The sequence below is a fragment of the Aethina tumida genome, chromosome 3 (assembly GCF_024364675.1).
Source record: "Aethina tumida isolate Nest 87 chromosome 3, icAetTumi1.1, whole genome shotgun sequence".
Taxonomy (NCBI): Eukaryota; Metazoa; Arthropoda; class Insecta; order Coleoptera; family Nitidulidae; genus Aethina; species Aethina tumida.
The window spans coordinates 36379361-36402785 of record NC_065437.1 but is presented as its reverse complement, the minus strand read 5'-3'; the positions used below and the strand labels follow the sequence as shown (position 1 = coordinate 36402785).

Here is a 23425-nt window from a genome sequence, read left to right as displayed (position 1 = left end):
TAAATGCTCCTACTTTTTTCTGATTGTGGGATAATATGCAAGCCATTGTCAGTGTGTGTGAGTAGTACTAGTGTAAACATAGTTTAAAATGGTTAATTCAGTGCGCTGCAAAAAACTACATTTTGTGATATGTTTCGTTTTTATTGTCGAAAAAAGTGAGGCACAATTAAACATCCCTGATTATTACAACCCCAACGATCCTAATTACCGACAATATTTAAATCCCAACGATTTGAATCCGAATTTCATTCCAAATAACGTCAATCCGAATGATCCGAATTATACACCTGCACCAAATCCCAGATTTATTCCCAATAATAATCCCAATTTCAACCCGAATCTGAATCCGACCAACGTGAATCCGAATTACAATCCAAAATTGAATCCGACAAATCCGAATCCAAATTTCAATCGAAACCCAAACAATCTAGATCCAAACTACAACCCCAACTTGAATCCAAATCCAAACAGATTTCAACCGATCAATCCGAATGGTAGTCCCAACGTTTACTTTGCCGGCAATAATTTTGACAACAGGACTTATCAATTTGGATTCGTCGATGGGCGAAATGATGAGATTTATGGCATTTTGGACAAGTTGGATGTTGAGGCCTCGGATCGTTGTACTGAAAATGTGGCCGCTCAGTGGAACTTTGAAACCAACGTGAATGTGGAAACCCAAGCAGAAGTGGTGAGTACTTGTTTTACACATTTGAATCAATCATTTTTGTTTTCTCATATTTATTCATTCTATTCTATTTGGGTAATATTTCTTTAATTCTTCAATTAGATTAATTCATGTATTATTGTTAAATTATTTATAAACTATTTGTTCATCATTATCAATTTAACATTATATTAATTTAGATTATTTTATTGTTTTATTAAAGACAATTTGTTCGGTATATAACCAAATCATTAGATGTAAACCGTTATTATGCATTTAAGAAATCATCTGAATATCCATGAGTCATTATCATACGCCGGATACTGTCATGCCATGCAATTTTCTCAAATTTATTTTCTACGTAAATCCCTTAATTTCCTCATGCACCTTTCTGATGTAAGATGTGTCATAAAAAATTACATATCACAGAGTCATTAAGACAGTCACCTAAAATTATAAGTGAATCATTGCATTTGCAAGTACATACATTTCAATTATAATAGTTTAATGAACAACTAACTCTCTTGCTTAGATTTATTGCAATTTGTGAAAAACTATCGCGGAAGACAATTTGTATTGTGTATTTCTTCTTGTTTTCGCTAATAAATAATTCTATTCAATTAAGTTGAAAGATTCTCACCTTGGAAGAAACATTGTCTTTTTTCAAATCTCCTGAACTTAATAATAATGCAAATGAGACTTTATAAATATTTAATTGACTGGTAAATTATGTAGCATTTGTGTCCTTATAGTGTGTGAATTACAAATAATATTAAAAATTTTATTTGTTTATAAGAATTTTAACTTTGATGGACTAACCGTCACCATATTTTTATTATCCTAGGAAAATTAAGCAACTCGACCTTATCCTATACGATTCGACTTGCATTGTATTAAACGACCATAAACATTGTTACACACAAATTTCTGAGTTATATTCAACTAGTAAATTATTTTAATGAGTGGTATGACTAACAGGAATTATGAATTATTTTGAATTTAGTCATAGGTTTAAAGGTTCACAATTTAACATTTGACAATGGAGTTTCATAAAGTTAATTATAATTTATAAATGTTGTTTGCATTCAATAAAAATAATCAGAACTAAACCAATACTAACGTTATAACATTCACGATAAAGGCTATTTTCCAATGAGGTCAGCCCAGATAAACAGCCCAACGGCAAAGTAACATGTAACGTACGTTACGTGGAATTTCATATAACAGAAAATTAGTTTTAAATCACTTATTCGTTTGCACGTTCCTTTTTAGATAAACGCCCAAGGAATTTATTCCGATTTTCAACATGAACTATGGGAATATATCAACAACCTGGGAATCCCCAACAGAAATTTGGACATGAGAACTTACAGACAACTTAGATACATGTCAATTGTGGGTCCGGCAGCTCTAACTCCAGACCAATTAGATAGAGTAAGTAATTAGTTAAACTTAATTGAATAATCCTAATAACACGAATTAATTTCAGTACAATCGATTAATAAACGACATGCTGTCAATATACAACACTGCATCAATTTGTGCCTTCAATGATCCTTTAAACTGTGGCTTAAGGCTGCAACCAGACCTGAACAACATAATGGCAAAGAGCAGAAATTGGGATGAACTGCAACACGTATGGACCGAATGGAGAAGAAATTCAGGACGAAAAATGAAGGACTCATACGAACAGATGGTCTTCGTATCAAATGATGCAGCAAAGAAAAACAGTAGGTTTTTAGATAAATGAGAAAGTTATTACAAAATTACGATTATCAATGTGTTGATGAATAATATTTTGAAGCACTTGTTTGGTGTATCCAATCCTGACGTTCAACCATGTCGGGTGTATTAATGTTCCAATTAATTATAATTATGCAGTCACAGTTTACAATTGGTTTTCTCACAATAGCATTTAATTACCTTCGTCATCCCTTTTATGATAATCACACTTGCGCTTAAACCATTAATAAATGCTATAAGTGCAGCGACGTCCTTCTTACTAAATTGTATGTGCTGAACTGACCGTACATGATAATAACACGTATTGTTATCAAGGTGGTTTAAGATGCAGTTATGCATTTATTATGATATAACCAAGAAAAGTAACACAATATTTCCTTTTAGATTTCTCTGATACAAGTGACTTTTGGAATTTTGCCTTCGATCCTACACCTGACTTGTTTGAAGACGTGTGGGAAGAAATAAAACCCTTGTACGAACTTTTGCACGCTTATGTAAGGAGGAAGTTAAGAGATTATTACGGCCCAGATAAGATTAGCAGTCAAGCTCCTTTACCTGCACATATTTTGGGCAACATGTGGTCTCAATCTTGGACAAATATTCTGGACATTACACAACCTTATCCTGGACAAAATTATATAGATGTTACTCCAGAAATGAATCGACAGGTTATATTCGTTTTGTGGATACTGTAAAATTGGACTAAAGTTTTACTTAAACTTGTAGGGATATGCTCCAGAAGATCTCTTCCGATTGGCTGAAGATTTCTTTTTGTCAATCAATATGAGTGGAATGCCTATAGAATTTTGGAGGGAATCAATATTCGAGGAGCCTCTAGATCGTAATATAATTTGCCCACCGTCGGCTTGGGACTTTTGCAACGGCAGAGATTTCAGGTAACATCTAATAAATGTGAATACAAAACAATAGCCACTGATACATTAATTTTGTTGTTTTGTTGTTAAAGTCCAGACGTTATTTAAAAATACGCATTTTATTTGCAGAATAAAAATGTGCACGCAAATCAACATGAGAGATCTGATAACCGCCCATCATGAAATGTCACATATTCAATACTTTATGCTCTATAAAAACCAACCGAAAGCGTTTCGAGACGGGGCGAATCCAGGTAAGTTTCAGTGTTAAAAAGAAAGTAAAAGTTACGTTTTTTCTTTCTTTTAAGAATTTAAAATGTCTTAAATTTAATATTTTCTTACGATATTCACTCTTATCAGTTTTATTTTTATATTGCAGCATTCCATGAGGCTATCGGAGAAGCAATTGGATTATCTGTGGTAACACCTAGTCATTTACAAAGTTTAGGTTTGATACAATCTTCGGTGGAAACTTTGCCAGTTGATATAAATTTCCTTTACTCAATGGCTTTGGAGAAGTTAACGTTCTTGCCATTCGCCTTGGTGATGGATAAATGGAGGAGAGACGTGTTTAAGGAAAATATTGTCAAGAACCAATATAACTGTCGTTGGTGGATCCTTAGGTTAGTATTGTAATAACTGAAATAAAAATATATTAGTAGTTCCATATTAATTTACTATTTATTATAATTTGTTAATGTATGACATCTTTCAATGAAGCAACCATTCGTACAGATTTACGTAACCAATGTTATTATTAAACGATCACTGTTATAGATGGTTTTGTCTAATAAGTCGGAAAGTAGCGGCAACACTTAAAGTTCATTGTTGGAATCGTGAAAGTGAATGCACCATTATTGTTACCTCAGACGGTTAATTAAATCAAATTTCACAGATTATCGATAATTTGATATTTTGTTTTCGACACCGCTCTTATCTACTCCATATGCTTGCTCTACTAGACATGAAAATTGAAGGACGCGAAATAAAAGTTGTTTTCCTATTCTATCTAATTGGGCCAGTCCAGTTTTCATTTCACATTTATTTGAAGAAAACAAACCCAAAGATATAAGTATATTCATTTTTTAGCGAGGAATACATGGGAATCAAACCTCCAGTACTTCGATCAGAACTCGACTTCGATCCTGGTTCAAAGTACCACATACCAGCCAACATTCCATACTTAAGGTAAGATGTATAAATGCGAAAATATGTTTTTGAAAAAGAAAACTTTTTGTACAGTAACAGAAGTGACTTCTACAATAGTTTAGATAGAAATCACAAGTGAATGAATGCGACTAGCTAGTGTCAGTGATCGTACTGATTTGTAATTTTACAGCAGCCGTGATATATGAAAGTTATTCTTCCATCGTAATTAACGTCCCGGCTGATTTCTAAATGCACGCCTCGCAGAATAGATCTATACCGCTAAATTCATAATACTATATTAAAAGACGGCTTCGTAAACCTATTGCATTAACGTTCACAATGCAAATTTTACATCACTTACTAAACAAGAACTGCCATACGCTAAAGTAATATCAATTAATTTACTTTGACTTAAGTAAAATAGATCAAATACATTTTTATTTATTTTAGCACTCTAATTGTGCATTGAATTAAGAACTCGAAATAAAGCATACATAACAGAAAGAAGTTAATTGGAAAAGCTTTTTGGCTGTACAACTTTAACATTTAACATTATTGCCTTTATAATTTCCAGAAATATAATATAATTTAATCTCACAATTTAGAAAGATGAAAGCGGTACATTTTAAATTTATTAGGTACTTATACAACAGAAACTGAATATTGTATTAATATTTGACAATAATTATTACAGAAGCCTTGGAGGGAAATCTTATTTTCTAGAATATTTTATAGCATCTACATGAAAGTTCAAGAATAAATTATTTAATAATGATATATTATTTACATTATTATATTTTTATGCAAAAAATTCATACGTAATAATACCAAAATTAGATCATAACATAATTTCAAATGTTAATTATTAGAGAAATTTTTAACGATGGTGTGTTATATTTTACAAATGCCCCAAAAACTTCCAATCCAATAAGTTCCAGTAAATAAAACAAATTTATATAAATAAGAAAATATCATTTATTAACAAAACAAGACTTAAAATGAAACAACATAATACTGAAGGGGGAAATAAAATAGAAAGAAATATCACTAATGGAAGTTGTGACCACCATATTCTTCTTCACCACCGGCGCTTTCTTCGTAATGTCCGCTCAGTTCTTCGCCGCCACCATAATCGCCTCCTGCGGCATCGTGACCACCAAAATCGTGTCCGCCGTCACCGCCTCCGTATCCGCCACCGTAATCACCACCTCCACCACTGGAGTGGTCGTCGTGGACAGGGATGGCAACTGGTACTTTAACTGGTACTGGGACGTGGTGCTCAATTGGTACTGGCACCTTCTTTTCGATCGTTACTGGGACGGGGTTGAAAACTGGGATTTTGACTGGGTACGGTACCGGCTTCTCGACTGGTACGGGAATCTTCTTTTCTACTGGGTAAGGGGCTGGTACTGGCACTTTGACTGGGTAAGGTTGGGGTTTTTCAACTGGGTATGGTATTGGTCTGTCTACTGGGACTTTGACAGGTACTGGTACTGGCTTGTGGACCGGGTATGGGATCTTCTTCTCGATATGGACTGGGTATGGCTTAGGTACGTGAACTGGATATGGTTTGTCAACATGTACTTTCACTGGATATGGTACAATCTTTTCGACTGGGTATGGCTTGGGCACATGTACTGGGACTTTGACTGGGTAGTGTACAGTCTTTTCAACTGGGTAGGGTTCTGGTACAATTACCTTGTAGGGTACATGTACGGTCTTTTCTACTGGATAAGGTTGTGGGACCAGTACCTTGACAGGGTACGGTTTGTCAACGTGTACTTTAACAGGGACATGTACGGCTTTCTCTACTGGGTAAGGTTTGTGGACTGCCACAGGTACTTTAACTGCCACCTTGTATGGTACCGGAACCTTCTTCTCCACTGGATAAGGTTGGGGTACGTGCACTTTGACTGGATAATGTACAGTTTTCTCCACCGGGACTGGAATTTCCTTTGTCACATGGTATGGTACGGGGACGTTCTTAACAACCGTCACAGTTTTGACGTGATGCTCGTCGCCTCCACCGCCGCCACCTCCAAAGCTAAAATCATGTCCTCCTTCACTACCGCCTCCGAAATCGTGACCACCACCGTATCCTAGGTCCAATCCGCGTTTTTCTTGTTTTTTTTCCGCGGACTGGGACTCTACTGGTTTACTGTCTGTGATCTTTTCATTTTTCTCTTCGCTGGCGTTCGATAGTAGGAGCACTGCACATATCGTTGCTATACCCTGAAACAGAAAACAAATATTAATAATATCGATGAATGCACTTCACAAAGCATTTCCGGTCATAAAATGCAAATGATATTTTGAACTAATCGCTCTCAATTTATCTAACGATAATGCTAAAACGTTGCACGCCATCCGGAAAACAGCGCAGTTGTGCTGTGCTGTGCTGTGCTGTGCTGTGCTGTGCTGTGCTGTGCTAGCATCCACTGAAAAACCACTTTCAGGAACGTCGGTCACTTTCACCGCATGAATCGTTTTCCAATATGACTTCAGCGTAAACAGATGCACGATACTCTCTACGCACCACATGTTGAGCCATTACGTAATACCAACGCGTTTCACCGTTTTTGCACTGGTCGCACACCGTATGACGGGAGATGTTTGCTGTTACTTACCAGAAGATTCATTGTACGAATTGGAAAAGCTGAAACCCGACTGAATGCCTTTCCGGAGGTCCAGTCTACATTTATAAGAGCGCACTTTCGCCACATACGACCGTTTTGGGGGGGAAACGGGCGAAGCGCGCTCAACTGCACAATGTACACCCTCCTTCCTCGAAAGTTGAAGAACATCCGCTTATAATTAAGTAATACATTTCCAATTAAACTACTTACTCTGGTAAACATATCTTTTTGAAAATAATTATGCAACGCACGACTCATATTTTGGCCAATCTGATCTATTAAAATTATTATTAAATAAGTCGTAGGTGTGACATTTACATTTATTTATAATTTCATTTAAATTCTTGTAAAAGAAATGGTTCAATTTTTTCAAATATTGAATATAATTTTTATTACACTTCCAATGTATTAGAAATCGTTTTTAATTTTTAAGCAGCACTTTGTGGTTACAAGTTTAAATCATCGCTATAATAAATAATACAAATTAATCAAATATTTAAATTAGATGTATGTGTTCGGAAATTAAAAATTGGTTAGCATAATTAATTACTAAGGCGTGAAATAGAGATATTTAATAGGAAACATTTTAAACGATTTTGATATATGTGTGCTTCTTCCGAAGGATCATGCGAACAGCGAAGTAGAGCTAATTTGTTCCAATGAGTTCGTGATCACATTTAGAAAATTAAATCTTCACCTGAAATACATACATAACTGAATAAGTCAACCCACATAGCTCGTAATTATTTTCCTAAGAGCACCTTTACTTTCTAAATTAGCGTTCACAGCCAGTCTGGCTCAAGTGAGATTGGATTTAAAAGTAGAAACAGTAATTAGTCGAGCTTATTCGAACTTTGCATCCAATCAATTAATTAATATATTCAACAGATTACGTCGTGCTAAATTTATTCAAATTAAAACAAACGAAACGCTATCCGATCCAATTAGATCGTGTCAATCTTTAATAATGAGGAAGTCAGATTTGAGAGAAACTTTTTATTCATCGCGAAAACGAAATCCGTGCAGTCGTACAGAAGTGTGGCAGAATAGAATACATTGTTTGCGACCAGTGGTCCAACAAGAACACTTCGCTATTCACTGTATATATGCTATAAATGTTATGCAATGATGAAGTGTAAATGTGAACAGTTGTGATGTGATGAAATTCTACAGACAGCTTGGAATAATTAGTTTTTCTTAACGGTGATCTACATCGTTTATGTGAAGTTGTTAAAGATGATGATTTAAACCCTGTAGGAATATTGCCAAATTAGGTGTTATTATGCATTTTATAATTTTCGTCAGCACCATCTTCCAAATAGATTAGCCCTACTAAATATGACTTCATTTCAGTGCATCGGATTCCAATTGATTCCCCAGTTATCTATGACACTATTATTCTTATCTTGATTATTTTTGAGAAAATAAAATATAATGGAATACTGAAGTTTTTCTCTTATTTACATTTCAATTGTAGTCAATTATTTTGGGACAAGGTTAAACTTCTTGTACCTTTTGTGCAATTTGTATACTCCGGATTTTTCTTGTTGTTAGTAAAACACTTCCTTGTCACAAGATACAACACATTTTAGTTGCTTATTTTGTATAATTATGGACTACTTTTACTTTCTTTACATGCCAATAACTACTAATAAATATCTTGTGTCTGTTTATTACCATACCATTGAAATTTTTTCAATCAATCTAATATATCAATTGGTTTTTTAAAGAAACTGCTCTGTTAAATGTATGTTTCAACACCATTTTCTTGTATCAATTTATGTATGAAAAAATTAATGTTTTGTTCTAATGAGTTTCTAACGATTGTCTCGAAGACTCTCTAATTATAAAACCTAAATCTGCAAATAATTAATTAATCAAAGTAAAACAAGTCATTTTCCTCTCATTTGGAAACCCCATTTCCTTTGATACCTTTGTGCAGCAATACAAATATTCAAGTAATAACAATGAACATAACATAATACCAAATTAGCGTAATTGGCATGATATTCTTCGTGATCCGTGAAGAATTCAAATTGCGTGACTTTGTACAATTTTATCCGTGCTTGAAACAAGTACCCCGTTACATAATATTTCATAGTTTTGTAAAAATTCAGGAAACATTCCTTTCGAATGCAGAGCGCCGTTTTCATGTGCAACCTGAAAAAAACTGTATGCAGAAATGTCGACAATTTTTATGGTTCGTTGGGAGGCTTCCCAATTATTATTAATGTATTCGAGATTTTGACTAGTAATCCAATTAAAATACAGAATACATTCAACGAACAAGATGTTGTAGTTAGGTATAGGTGTTCAATCATAAAGTTACGGGTAATTTGGTCCGTAGTTTAGCGTCGCGTTAAGCCGTGAAGCTAATTTCATCGAATTACTCATCCAATTTCCTAATCCTTGGATCTGCAATAAATCGTGTGGAAACGGCCGAAACAGTGAAGAACGCAATAGACTTAACAAATGGGAAAGTCGGATCGTCTGTGGTATTGCACAGCTATTGTCTTCTTTTGTCCGGGCGGGATTTTAATGACGATTACAGTCCTGTGTGAAAATTTGTCGATACAAATTGACAAGTCGAGATTTATGGGAATGTCGTATTTGTCAATTGCAACAACACAAATGAATAATTTTAGATTCAGTTTTTATTTAGTTTCTGCAACTAATAATTACTTGTGCATTAGAATTCTTTCTAGAATAAACTGATAAAAATAAAATTCAGATATATTAACATTAGTAAATTATATATTTAGTTTAGAAGATATATTAGCAAGCTACTAACGGTAAATATTTAAATAAAATACATTGGAAATATAAAGTAAAAATTGAAAGACATTTATGGAAATATAATTGGTATTTGTAATGTCTGCTAATTTTAAACTAACATATCAGCGAGTTAAGTGAGAAAATCAAATAAACATTGAAGAGATTGTTTCTACGCACAGTGACACAATCTGAATGAAATTTAAGATATCGTTTTAAAATAATGAAACTGTTTATGTTATTCTTTAATTGAATAACTAAAAACATAGTTCACTATATGACTGACATTGATTAAAACGTAAATTAAGGGTAATAATTAAATTTTAAAACTTTCACTGAAAAACAAGTAAAAACTAAAAATGAAAGCAGTCGAGCTAATACTGCCTAATTTGTTTCTAAACCTATATCTACTATAATTATAGGCTATAAAAATGTGGTCTAAATTATGAAGCTGAAATACTTCCTAATTAATTTTAATTTTATTTTGTACTTAGTGTCTGTCACAGTTCTACCTGATATGTTTATTATTATCTAATTCATAAACTTAATTACGTTATTATTGAATTACTGAATATAAGATGATTTAAATTAATTTGTACAAATTTCCCTATGACCATGTATTTAAAACATTGCTCCAATATACAGGGATGAATGATTTTAGCTAATACCATTAGTACCCTGAAATTTTCTAAAACAATGTAAATATAGTATGCAAGTTCAGGTCCTGCTTATAATAAAATATACGACCAATATTCTCAAGTTAAATTATTAAATACGCCTTTTATAGTCAAGTTGGAAACAAACATTGATTTATTCCCTAGGTCGGAGAATAAGCAGATACGAGGAGAAAAGAAAATTGTTATTTTCGTGGTTAATAATATTTTTATGTACATCCCACTTGAATAGTAGTTTTTAAAATCTAAGTGACAACCTTGGCTATTTGGTCTAGATATTCAAGAGTAATTACTTGACTATATTAAATAACTTTTTTTTTTTTGTTTAACATGAGTACCTCTTGTATTACTTAAAATATTAAAACATTATTCTGGTCTGATTACGTTCCAGAAAATTGTGTTTTTTAACATTGAGGTTATTCTTGTAGCATATGTACCCAAAATAGATTCATATTGAACACAAAATTTGAGTGGCAGATATTTTCTCCTAACATATTGAGTACTGAAAAAACCAACATAAAAAATGTTTGTCCTCGGAAGTTCAGGCTTGCCATTGATAAACAATTCACCAGCCACTGATTTGGTTGTTGTTATGTTTAAACATATAACATATAATAATAAATAAATTTTGTTATAAGAAACTCAGTGAATCTTAAAAAATCATAAAAACAGGCCAACTATCCATGCTATTGATTCGAAAAGAAAGAAAAAATAGCGGTATTCGCGGCATTTGATTCGACAGTCTATAAATGGAACACATCATAGACTCGTTTTGTTCAGGTGATGGTGTGAGTATCCGACATTTGACGAGTAACCTGCCATAAGAAAATGCTTCGGTTTATGCGGAACCGGAATGACGACGCTTGTTCTTCGTTTGCCAGCAGTCATCTCTATAGAGAGACTCTAATGATGCAACTATATTACGGATATTTGTTATTACATAATGGTGATATTATAATGGAACAGATCTAAAACAGATTATTTGGTGTGTACAATGTTTTGTGGAAATAAGATGCTTCATTGTTTCGTGTTTCCTGAGATTTATATAAAAAAAACAAAACAAAAAATAAAGTGTTCAGTGCAAAGAGAAAAATATCTTATATTATAGTAAATAAAGTTCCAGTCCATCCAAAAACAGTATTTTAATGTATGTCGTTAACTGAATGATCTTATGAATGCATAAAAAAATGTTTCAATTAGACACCAAAAGTATAAAATTATTTTTAATTGCACGTACCACATCTGGTGAATTGACCAATATGTTAGAGAAATTCTAATAAATATTTTTTAAACTTTCATTTGGTAAACGCTATGAAGAGTAGACAGACGTTATTAAGTTTTATGTAATAACTTGTACGACGCAATTTTGCCAATAAAGGCGGCCTTCCCTCCAATCTGTGACGATATGCTCTACAAAGAAGTCGAATATGATGATAAAATGCTTCAAATGTATGAGGAACAACGAATTGACGTTGATTTAAATGTATAGGTCTAGGAAAAAGGAAAGTTTTTTTAATCAGTTAGTAGAAACTTATTTGAAGACTTTATCCTTATATATACATTATCGTTCATATGTAGAGCAACTTTAGAAATTTTCATTTGTCTTGATAAATGTGTATGTGTACGTTTAAATAACCATATTATTATCAGTTAGCATATAATTGTTTATTAGTGAGTTTAGTTAGGTGTTTATTAATATTTGAAAAATATTCAAGGGTCAAAGGTAGAGCAACTTACATTTAGCCTTCTTTTATTTAGTGTATAGTAGCATGCCCGTTATTTTTAACGACTTCTAAACACCTTTTCTTTATTGATTTTTGTAGCTTTTCAATATAATCGTTCGAAATTTCTTTCGAGTGATTTTGAACTTCTTTTTATTCATATTTGACAGTCTGTTTGCATGGATTTTCCGATCAATTTCTTCTCAAAGATTTTCCATTGGATTGAGATCTGGGTTTTGTGTTGGCCAAGGCATGACACGTACTCCTTGAGAAGCAAACCATTTTTTAACTAATTTCACGATAAACAAAACGATCCATTATCCCGTCTAATTTAACCAGCTAATTCCTTCACCATGGTTCACAGTGTGTCTCGTGTACTTAGGATTATACCTTTCAATAATTGGTCCTCTCATCCTTGAAATGCTATCAGATTTGAATAATTGAAGCCTACTTTTGGGAAACAAAATAGTTTTCCATTGCCCAATTCACATGTTCTCTTGCAAAAGGTAGTTTCGCTGCTCTATAGTTTGCAGAAATGAAAGGCTTCTTTGCTGGTTGTCTACCATAGAGACCATCTCCTTTTAGTCTTCGTTCGTTTATTTTTTGATTTATGCGGGATGCACTGATAAAGGTCTATTAGTATTGCGTTTTCTACCACTTTGTATTCCTTCTGTTAAAATAGAAAATCATCTTCGGAATGATCGATTTGTTTAAATTGAAATCCACTGCAATTTTACTCTGCTTTTCACCATTCCGGAACTTTTCTACAATTTGTTGTTTAATTTGTATTGATAAACAGTCATTTCTAGGCATTTTTGCTTTAAGGAACGATGTCGGGCACAGAAATAAATTATTAAATCAATTGTATCGAATATAAGGTTTGGTTGCTTTACTTATGAACCCTTCCCGAAATAAAATGTTGTATAAAAACTATGTAAATAAAGATATTCGATTATAAATTGAGGTACGAAACAATAAATTAAAAAGAATTGTTTTTTTAATAAAATGAGTGTCGCAAATATAGTCCTTTCGACCAACGACTATTCGTTAGTTTCATTTGTTTTTTTGTGTGGTACATTATGTGTTATGTGTTCGCAAGAAAAGTTTCAACTTATCGCTGAGCCGTACCATAATGGCTACGCGATTATCACCATCGATAACTGTTCGGAGGGAAGACCGCCTTAATGCATATTAAGTTTACTGTTAAACCAAAAAATTTAAATTCATTTTTCTAAAAACAAATTATTATTTCACATTCGCACTGAACCATGAAAACTATACATTTTGTTTAGATGCTCATCATCGAGTTCTGTGGATGAACAGCTAAACTCTTGCTGCGGAAAAAAATCTTAACATAACTTACATTATTCTCTGTTTTAACGAAGCAATGTATTTTACAACATTTTGCTCAATCCTTTTGATTTATCTACAAATTTTGCAAGCACTGTTGTTATTACATAATAATGACCAGTTATAAAAGCAAAATCTTTTCACAGTTTATCCTAACTGGTGCATTAAAGATGTAATGAGGTATCTATAATGTATGCGAATTTTGTAACGCACGAACGTGTATAGGAAATAGTTGATTACAGATTTTCGAAATTATCAATTACCCACTCGATACAAACTGTTTATTCAATTTTAAGATGTTTTATGTATTTGAAAGTAAATCGATATTTATTTAATATACCACGAAACCATTTCAAATAATTAGATATAGATGAGAAAATGTACCTTTCAAATTATCTTTCCAATTATTATTTAAGACATTCCTTTGTTAAGATATGTAAATAAATTGATTTAAAAGGAAACAGTAAAAATACAATCAAAAATCAAAATCAAAATCTAACTATTTTTTGTCGAATTGTATGACTGGAAATTCTGTATCATAATAGGTAATGAATGTGGAATACATTTAAAATTGTATCACTTATTCATTGAAAGATTACAAAGTGTAATATTGTTCTTAAGTAACTTGCTCTAGATTCATTAGTAACCAAAATATAGTTTTGTAATGTCAAAAGGTGTTCATTAAAGTATAGTCAACATTGTTAGAATGCATTTGTGTGTTTACAACTGTTAATGATATAAACTACATGTTACATATACGTATCTACTAGCTACATGGTGTTTGTCATATTTATGTACTGTTGTGTAGCCATAAAACTGCACTCATTACTCAACCGACGAAATTAAAAGAGTTTTGCATTCCCAACGACTACAACGACATTATATCCGCATCATATACCATGTGTACCTAGGGCACTTACTTTCTCCGATGATTGATAGTTACTTTTTAAAATCGTTTTCTTAATTTAATTGTCTATCTTTACGGTCTAATAATTATTTTAACAAAAAAGGATTAATATATAGTTTGCCTCTGCTAAATAGGAATAAGACGTAAATATACCATTTTTGAAAAAAAAAAAACAATAGTAAAATCGTTAAATATTTTTGATGAAATATAAGGATACCAAATATTTGTCTAATTATATATATATGTTTATTTCTTGAATATACTGTAAGTATTTTTTGTTATAAAACACTACCGTTGTTATATGCAACACTTGTTACAGAAATAAGTCTGTCATGCGTAGTTTCAACATTGCTGTTGTAAATTGTTTGTATCCTTTGAAATATTCAATAAGAATAGTGAAGAAATAATAAGTTACTTTTAAATCGAAATATTTTATCTCATATCTTAAAATTTATAAGATGTAAAATAAGACAAAATGTCACATATTTGGGCTCAAAACTAAAAGCTACTGACTGATCATACTAACAAATTTTTTATAGCAAATCTAATTATACCACTGGAATAAGGATCTGCTGAAACTAGTATATACCAAATTTCTTAAATAAAATTATTCATATTCATTATTTCTGACGAAAATTAAAAATAATGTTCCTCTTATAATTGGTATAATTTCAGGTATGATTTTTTCAATTTTCATGCCGATATCAAATTACCCTGTAGATTTTAGTTTTGAGCTAAATATCATAAAATTTTATCTAAAAGTACAAATTTGAAAAAAAGATTGTCAAAATCGGACACAAAATACAAATTTTTGGGGGTCTTGCTTTCAAATGAACCACATATTTATTTAAATTTAACAACAACAAAAACCAACATTTTATTCGTGGATTATTGGTTGTCTACTGGAAGGTATCATAAACATTTAACAATTTTGCCAATAAAGTTCTAAAAACTTTGTAATTTGTGTTTCACAATTAATTGATTTATGTTCATATTAAAGTTAATGGATTTAAATGAAGTTTTGGTATGTCGTTTCTGATAATGATAATATATTATTTGTTTTATTTAAAACAACGTATATTAATAAAAAGGTTTTGCAATTTTTAAATGTTACAGAATGTTAACATAAATATGTCACACCATACGTGTTTTTTATTAAAGCAACTTTCCAAAATCAATTAAGAAATTTTAAAGCCATTTTAAAATCATATTACCATGAATATTAAAATGACCAACGTTTCAGAATTCTATTATTAATTAAAATTTTAGTGAAACATATATATTTTAATATCCAATTGTTACAAATTTAAATTTAAGAAATTACAAAATCTCTTGATCTCTTGATATAACTTTTTTGAGGCAAATAATTATGTAATATATTTGTTGTATTAAGATTGAATAAAACAAATCATTTGAAAAAATAACATCATTTATTAATTCATAAGTAGTATTACCTAATTCATAAATAATTACAAAATAATGAAACACACACACAGTGTGGATTACTTTTAATAGTGGTGATCGTAGTGGTGTTCATGGTGATTTTCGTATGGGACCAGGACTGGTACCTTAACTGGGACCGGTACTGGTTTAGCAACTGGTACTGGTACGTGCTTTTCGACTTCGACGGGTACTGGTCTGTCAACGTACACTTTGAATGGGTATGGGACTGGCTTCTCGACTGGGTATGGTACTGGTTTTTCGACTGGGTACGGGGCTGGTACTGGTACTTTGACTGGATAGCCTACTGGCTTGACGACAGGGTATGGAACTGGTCTGTCAACTGGTACTTTAACTGGGTATGGCACGTGCTTTTCAACTGGGACTGGGATTTTCTTGATGACATGCACTGGATAAGGCTGTGGGACATGTACTGGTACTGGTCTGTCAACTGGTACCTTGACTGGGACTGGGACGTGTTTGATAACTGGGTAGGGTTGTGGTACATGTACTGGTACCTTAACTGGGTAAGGTACTTGCTTTTCAACTGGGTAGGGTTGTGGTACGAGTACCTTAACTGGAACATGAACTGGTTTTTCTACTGGGTAAGGTTGGGGTACCAGTACTTTAACTGGGTAAGGCCTGTCGACTGGTACTTTGACGGGAACATGTACTATTTTCTCAACTGGGTAGGGTTGTGGCACTGGTACCGGCACCTTAACTGGTACTTTAACTGGCACTGGGACAGGTTTCTCGACTGGGTATGGTTGAGGTACAGCTACTTTGACTGGGTAAGGTACGTGCTTGGTGACAGGGTAAGGCACATGCTTAGTGACAGGGTAAGGGATTCCCTTCAAAACGGTGATGGTCTTTTCAACGGCAGTGCTGTGTCCCAAGTCGATCGGAGCATAGTGACCATGTCCAAAAGAGAGTCCACCTCCCAAAGTGTATCCGCCTTCAAGTCCGTGACCACCAGAACCCAAGGAATAACCGTTGTCGTAATCACCACCGTATCCGTAACCCAAGGAAAGTAATCCACGTTTTGTCTGCTTTTTGTCTTCCTTCTTCTCCTCTGCCGTTACGGCGAGGACTAAGAAAAATAACAAGAACTGGAACAAAATAAATATTTTAAGAATTCAATTAGTCAGCAATTATATACAATAAGTTTCGTTATTTGCTAATTAATTAACGTATTACAAATTATGAATGAAATTGATTTTATATATCAGTAAATTGGAAAGAAATATATATATATATATATATCAATATACATGTCATAAAATACTTAATATTATGTACAAAATCTGCAGTCTCAAAAATTTTACTAGAACTAGTCTAGTTCTCCACATGGAAAGTCAATTAATTTCCCATAGAGAATGTAAATTTTTCGATTAACGACAATCAGGTGGTACTATCGCTATTAACTACATGTTGTTTGCTTTCTCCTTTTGAACAGTATTAATGTTACAGATAAATGCAATGCATTGTTACATAACATTGTTAAATTAATATTACATTACTAGAGAATTGAGTTTAAAATCGGAGCATCATCATTCATCAATGTTCACAGATAATAATTGAATTAGATTGTAAATTTATGTATGTACTGTACCATTCATTTAATGTTTTTTAACCTTCCCAACAAAACTCACGTAAAGCCTATCTGCCATTAATTGCAATCAAGGTTCAATAGGAAAGCAATGTTAGAGCGTGCATCTGTTGAGCAATACGACGTAGCGGCATCCATGAAGTTGACATTTGCCTTCATTTTTACCCATAAAATAAGAGATTCGAATAAAATAAATACGGACATTAAATCAGGCAACACGGACGGGATACATTAGCAATTAATATCGAGAATCAATAAATCGTACACGCACCAAATTGAACTGCACCTCTGCATGTAACACCACTTTCACCGCCGTAATTTATCGCTTACCATTTTCACATGACGCAACAGAATATTTAGATCATTAATTCGCGGTAAAATTCTTAATTACCAACCAGATATTTTGCTCAGTGTTAATAAATAAATTGTAATTGTGCAATGAACGAACGAAATAGTGGTGGAAACAGAGTCTGTTTACGATCGCTTATAAGATTCAGATGCAGATGTCTTGTAACAGTTTCAGAAGAGTGATTTCTAAAGACGTGCTTAGATAAGTGATGTAATGTTACCGTAAAGTTGTTATTATTATTATTATTATTATTATTATTATTATTATTATTACTTTCATATTTAAAATAATGAGGATTATTATTCGAGACATTATTTATTAAAAAAATTTACTGATTAAATTTGATGAAATAACTATAAATAAATCAGCAAGAAGAAGGGAAGAAACAAAATACTACTGCCAAGCCGTAGATCATATATAATGTAGAGGAAGACCCGTAAACTTCTAAATTTCCATTCAAAATCGTGCAATGTAGTTATAGTATATAGTTACGAGAAAGTACATAATTTCAGTCTTCACTCCTCTTCAAACATTAGATAAATTAAAATATAATATATTCGAAATATATCGCAAGAAACTCAAGTAGATTCTACAATAATGTAAAACTGGAGCAAACTATTGCACAAATATATTAATAAAGTAGGAAAAAGTGCGTTGCAAAACAATCACTGAAAAATGTTCACTAAATTTAGCTTTACTGGGAAGAAAAATGTGTGAAGTATGTGCGGAAATGACGCCAAGAAATATATTGTTTTGTGGGAGAATTCTGCAGTTAAGAAATTGCGAATATCACAATCATTCATAGTTGTTGGGCTTTCTATCGTTATTTAATCGTAATTATAAAAATCGTATTGCGTCGACGAGATGAGAAGTGTGGGATCGTCGGAGAAACTAAATGGAATTCCTGTTAATTATATGATGCAGTTTATCTTGAAAAAAGTTCAGCCTAGACACGAAAATGTTACGCAACATATTTACAAGCTCCCCATGTCATCGCGAAATTTCCAAGTAGGTTAATGATACCAAGCTGATGTGACTTTTGTATTTATCGAAAGTCAAAGGCGCTAGGATGAATCTACACTGGATGACAGAGTTCGATAAAGGCGGGCATATAAATATTTTATGATTGGCAAATTATTACTAAAGGAACGCGTTGTTTGAATTGTACTGATCTTTCGCAATATTAAAATTAACTTCCGGTCTTGCCCGATCCACATGTATCACATATGTATTATAACATACATATCAATTAGTACTGGATACACTTCCATTTCATTGGCCTTGGCTACCTGTGTACAATTATACACCACTTATTAAAAAAGTCTCGCATGGAAATTGGGCAACACTTCGAAAGTAGGCTAAGTCGTTACGTTTCAAAACTAAAGTGTTCACATTTTGAAAAACGTATCTATTTCCGGCAACAATTATCCAATACAATCTTGTTTTTAGCAAATAAATGACAATGGTAAAAGTGGTTGAAGTTATAGCACTTCACAGTTATATTGGAAGGTGCGGAGCCACTTTCAAATGGTAGTACTTTTTATCGAATCACTCAGTAATTGTTTGCCTGTTTCATCAGGAAAAGAGTGTATAAAAGTAAAGGCAAAGAGAAACGTTTGAAGCAGCCAACATGACTGCTATTACAATTGTATTTCCGGCAAATTGATATGCTAATATAGAAAGATTATCCGATATTATGCTATTAGAAACACGAAGAAAATGGTCTTTTTCTTCAATTACACAGACTGAACGTAAACATGCTGAACATGAAGTACGTATGAACGCGAATTCAATATTGGAACAGTGAAATAATTAATTCGATTATAATATATGCAAATTAAATGATGAAGGAATCGTTAATTATAAAACGAATTTAATTCAACTGTCAAGTTTAATTGAAACGTTTGTGTGAATGGAAACAAATGGTTCAAATGTTATAAATAATGTTAATTGTCGACTACGGTTGAAACAATCAGGCGTTAATTGAGTTTTGAATACTGAATAAATATCACTTTGTTATTTGCTGATATATTCGTTTAACTTTACAAAGTTTCATGGAAAATTTTCATTTTTATTTTATTTACGTTTTTATTTTAATATGTTATAATTATTTTTTATTTTAAAATTTAATTGTGTAATAAAATTTGAATATGAAAATAATATAATAAAATACAATACAATTATTATATACAATAAATCAATTATTAAAATATTTACAAGAAATTTTTAATTTAAAAGTAATTTTAACGAAAATAACGTGACGAAAATTGATATAAAATTATATATATATATATATATATATATATATATATATAAAGTGTGCGTTAAATTACAAAACTTTTAAAAACAAAACTAAATTAAAATTTTCATAGAAAATTTAAATTTAAAACTTTTATAATTTAAATTAAATTTAATAAATGTATTTTAGTTAAATTTTAAAAAAAATATTATATATAATAACATATATTGATTTTTTTATATTTTACAATTGTCCATTTATGAAAAACAGACAATTTTTAAATTGCACCATAATTGTTACCGATTTATTTGATTTTGTTTATATATAAATGAGAAAGAATCAAGATAAGTAAAACCAAATATTTGAATCGAGAACAATCACCATACAGGCCGAATGAAAAACACGAAGAATTTTTTCGTTTCCATCCAAACCGAAAATAAAACACCGTCACTGAAAAATTCTTCGTGGTTTTCCACCGGCTAGTCCAATAACCAAACGAACACATGCACTATTCACAAAATAAATCGTAAATCGAAAAAAGCACTGGCCACACCGAGAACTCACCAATGGCTTCATTATCGTTTTCATGGAGTACCAAAGGTTGAACTGTATGCAGAATGAAGACCTTCAGTCACTTTTATAGTGTGTCTTTACTTTCGCCACCCAGACCAATTCACCTCTATACGTTTGATACACAATGTTGTGCAAAAAGTCCTCCCCCTTTGCCTCCCTCTTGCCCCATATCGTACCCGAGCACTGAGAAAGTCATTTTCGGAAGAATCGGCCGGCTGAGGTCGGTCGTATAACTATTTTACGTAATCTACGGTCTACGAGTCGGTTCGGCAGTATGTTGTGTGCTCTTGTTAGCACGTAAATATTCGTTACTTCACAATGAGATGAAAGTGTTCCGGCCTTAAACTTGTTGATAATGAATAATTCGCTGTCAGAAATAAATCGTCCACTTACTAACTTAATTGTATTCGATTAGCCGATTGTTTTAACTCGCTCATTGTTTTTTAATTATGTTTACTATGGCTTGCATGTGTTAATTTGCATGTTTAAAGGTTTAATTGATGGCGAAGCGGTGTGGGCTTGTTTTTCTAATCGGTAGGTGGAGTGTTGTATTGTTGGATTCTGGGCATGCTTATGTGCATTCTCCATTCAAAGGTTTGTTTATGTGTCTTTTTTTAATTTTTTAATTACAAACCTGCTTGTTTAAAATTCTAATAAAGATCTCAATTCTTCTTATTTTATTTACTTATTTATGTATTTATTTATTATAATTTACTGTTGTTATTTATTAACTTCTTTATTAGTTTCATAATTTTTTTCTAGATAAATTTCTTTGATCATTGTTGTAAAATATTTTTACCAATATTAGAATTCTTTATTTTTTGAAATGGTCATCTGTAAGTCTATATTATTATGTAAAAAATTTCGCCAATTTATTTTTAACTTCTTCAGGGGAAATTAAGTATTAACTATTACTTTTATAAATAACATATGTAACAGTTATAATTAATTTCTCCTGAGGAAGTTAAAATTAAATTCTCGAAATATTGAGATAATAATGACTTTTACTCATAATCCACTATCACAAAGATGTGAAAAAGATAATATTGTGAATAGTCCATAAATTTTCAAATTAATTAATTTCTATTAATTATAAACACTTCTTATTTTAAAAGTAAGTACCGTAAAACAAAATTGAAATATTAATTTAATTGAATGATAAATTATCATTGTTAGAAGTATTTACTTATCTACGTGTTATAAAATTAGAAGTAAAAAAAGAGTTTTTATTAAATTTTTCAAACTTTGACCTCCGATATCTTTTAAACGGTTAGAAAGAGTTATGAAAAAATTGTAAGACACCTTTTTTGTAGAGCGTTCAATTCCTTAAATGTAAATAGAAATTTTCTGTACGATCAAGTAACGGCAAAATATAGATTTTGCAATATGGGACTGAAGAAAAAATGGAAAACTAAGATGAGGAAGACCTTCCTATTAAAATTAAGAACTCCTCTTTTAGTTTTTCTCCTGTTGAGCAAACGAGTTATTTAGCGCATATTTCTCACACATTTTTGTTTATGACTATTTAAGTTTATTTTAATGTCCTTAATTTGAATGAAAATATTCATTTTTAAAAAGTTGAAGCTTATATTTAACGCGGGTTTTCCAATGGTATCCACACTACCTGTTTTCGTGCAGCATTTCGCCACATGGTAAAGGATACGACATGAAGAAACCTTTTGTGAAATTTATATATTACGAAGTCGTAAGTCACCAGTTCCGTAACGTTTAATCAGATAAACTTTATGGTAAAGAGCTAACTAACATTGATTAGAATGTTTACAATTAATTTACTGTATTGAATTTTAATGACACTTTGAATATCAACGACATGACCTGTTTTTGGGCCAACGTTCACACCATTTTATTTCCTAGCGAAATATTTTTCTAATTTATCAGACAAGTTTGTGAAGAAAATATTAAATTTTTCACAATTTTCCTAAATATTTTCTTTACTTTATAGCAAGAACTGCCACCATAGATTTAGTTACAAATACTTTTATTAATAATTTCAACGATATTCATTTATCCGTTTATGTACATTGAATCTTACAAATACTACAATTACATAAACAGTAGGCATTTATTGTATAATTTTTTGCCGTGGTTAACCCAGATAATAAAAGTGACAGTGCCTTCAAATTAATATAAAATAAACAGTAATTGAAGAAAAAATTGCAATTAAAATTTTGCAATCAAATTGTAACAGTTAATTGCGAAGTTCGCAGTGGGAAATGATACTAATCTGTCATTAACAGTCATGATAATTACTGCTGAGCTTTGTGCAATACTTTAGAGTGCTTCGATGCAAATTTTTAACGGTTATCAAAGTAAAACGGTAAAATTTGCCTTTTATAATAATTAATATAATTTGGTTTAACCACGTAAGCCTCGATTTTAATTAGATTATGCTGGATAGAATAATACAAATAAGATGTAATATTTTGATAAAAAAATAAACCTTAATTAAATTATTTCGCTATCTGATATTTCGAACTCACTTGTGACATATCCTGTTTTGTTTAATGCGAAATTTTCTTATGATGTGAAAAATGTGACATTGACGAAATGTGGTAATCAGTACTTTTGCAAAGTTTCAATTCATTGTTTGGACCTCAAATTATTTACACACATTAAAATTTCGATCAACAAACTAACAATTGTACATTTAGAGTCCAGATATTTGCAAATTACTACGTGCTATTTCATACGTTGCATCTA

The 23425-nt window shown here is 31.8% G+C and overlaps 3 protein-coding genes across 3 annotated transcripts in view; 1 reads left to right on the top strand and 2 right to left on the bottom strand.

The window, feature by feature from the left end:
• The first annotated feature begins 88 nt into the window (after positions 1 to 88).
• Positions 89 to 23425, top strand: part of LOC109598679 (angiotensin-converting enzyme) — a 33420-nt gene continuing 10083 nt past the window's right edge. Inside the window, exons 1-8 of the mRNA XM_049964671.1 lie at positions 89 to 691; positions 1940 to 2101; positions 2157 to 2397; positions 2795 to 3078; positions 3137 to 3306; positions 3415 to 3539; positions 3665 to 3908; positions 4375 to 4473. Coding sequence (XP_049820628.1) covers positions 89 to 691; positions 1940 to 2101; positions 2157 to 2397; positions 2795 to 3078; positions 3137 to 3306; positions 3415 to 3539; positions 3665 to 3908; positions 4375 to 4473 — 1928 coding nt within the window. The remainder of the gene's footprint in view (positions 692 to 1939; positions 2102 to 2156; positions 2398 to 2794; positions 3079 to 3136; positions 3307 to 3414; positions 3540 to 3664; positions 3909 to 4374; positions 4474 to 23425) is intronic.
• LOC109598684 (skin secretory protein xP2-like) lies at positions 5396 to 7091 on the bottom strand. Its single transcript, XM_020014588.2, has 2 exons — positions 7062 to 7091; positions 5396 to 6666 (listed from the first exon to the last, which is right to left on the bottom strand). Exons 1-2 carry the CDS (start codon positions 7071 to 7073, stop codon positions 5482 to 5484), a joined length of 1197 nt encoding a protein of 398 aa, XP_019870147.1. The 5' UTR covers positions 7074 to 7091; the 3' UTR covers positions 5396 to 5481.
• Positions 15906 to 20981, bottom strand: LOC109598683 (uncharacterized). Its single transcript, XM_020014587.2, has 2 exons — positions 20696 to 20981; positions 15906 to 17043 (listed from the first exon to the last, which is right to left on the bottom strand). The coding sequence occupies exons 1-2, from the start codon at positions 20717 to 20719 to the stop codon at positions 16003 to 16005; spliced, it is 1065 nt and encodes a 354-aa protein (XP_019870146.2). The 5' UTR covers positions 20720 to 20981; the 3' UTR covers positions 15906 to 16002.

What these genes read in the sequence shown, in the direction of transcription:
- LOC109598683 (XM_020014587.2), bottom strand. Translation starts at nt 20,719, where the DNA reads ATGAAAACGATAATGAAGCCATTG. An exon ending in AAACGATAATGAAGCCATTG is followed by an intron (nt 17,044 to 20,695) that starts GTGAGTTCTCGG and finishes ATTTTGTTCCAG; the next exon opens with TTCTTGTTATTTTTCTTAGT.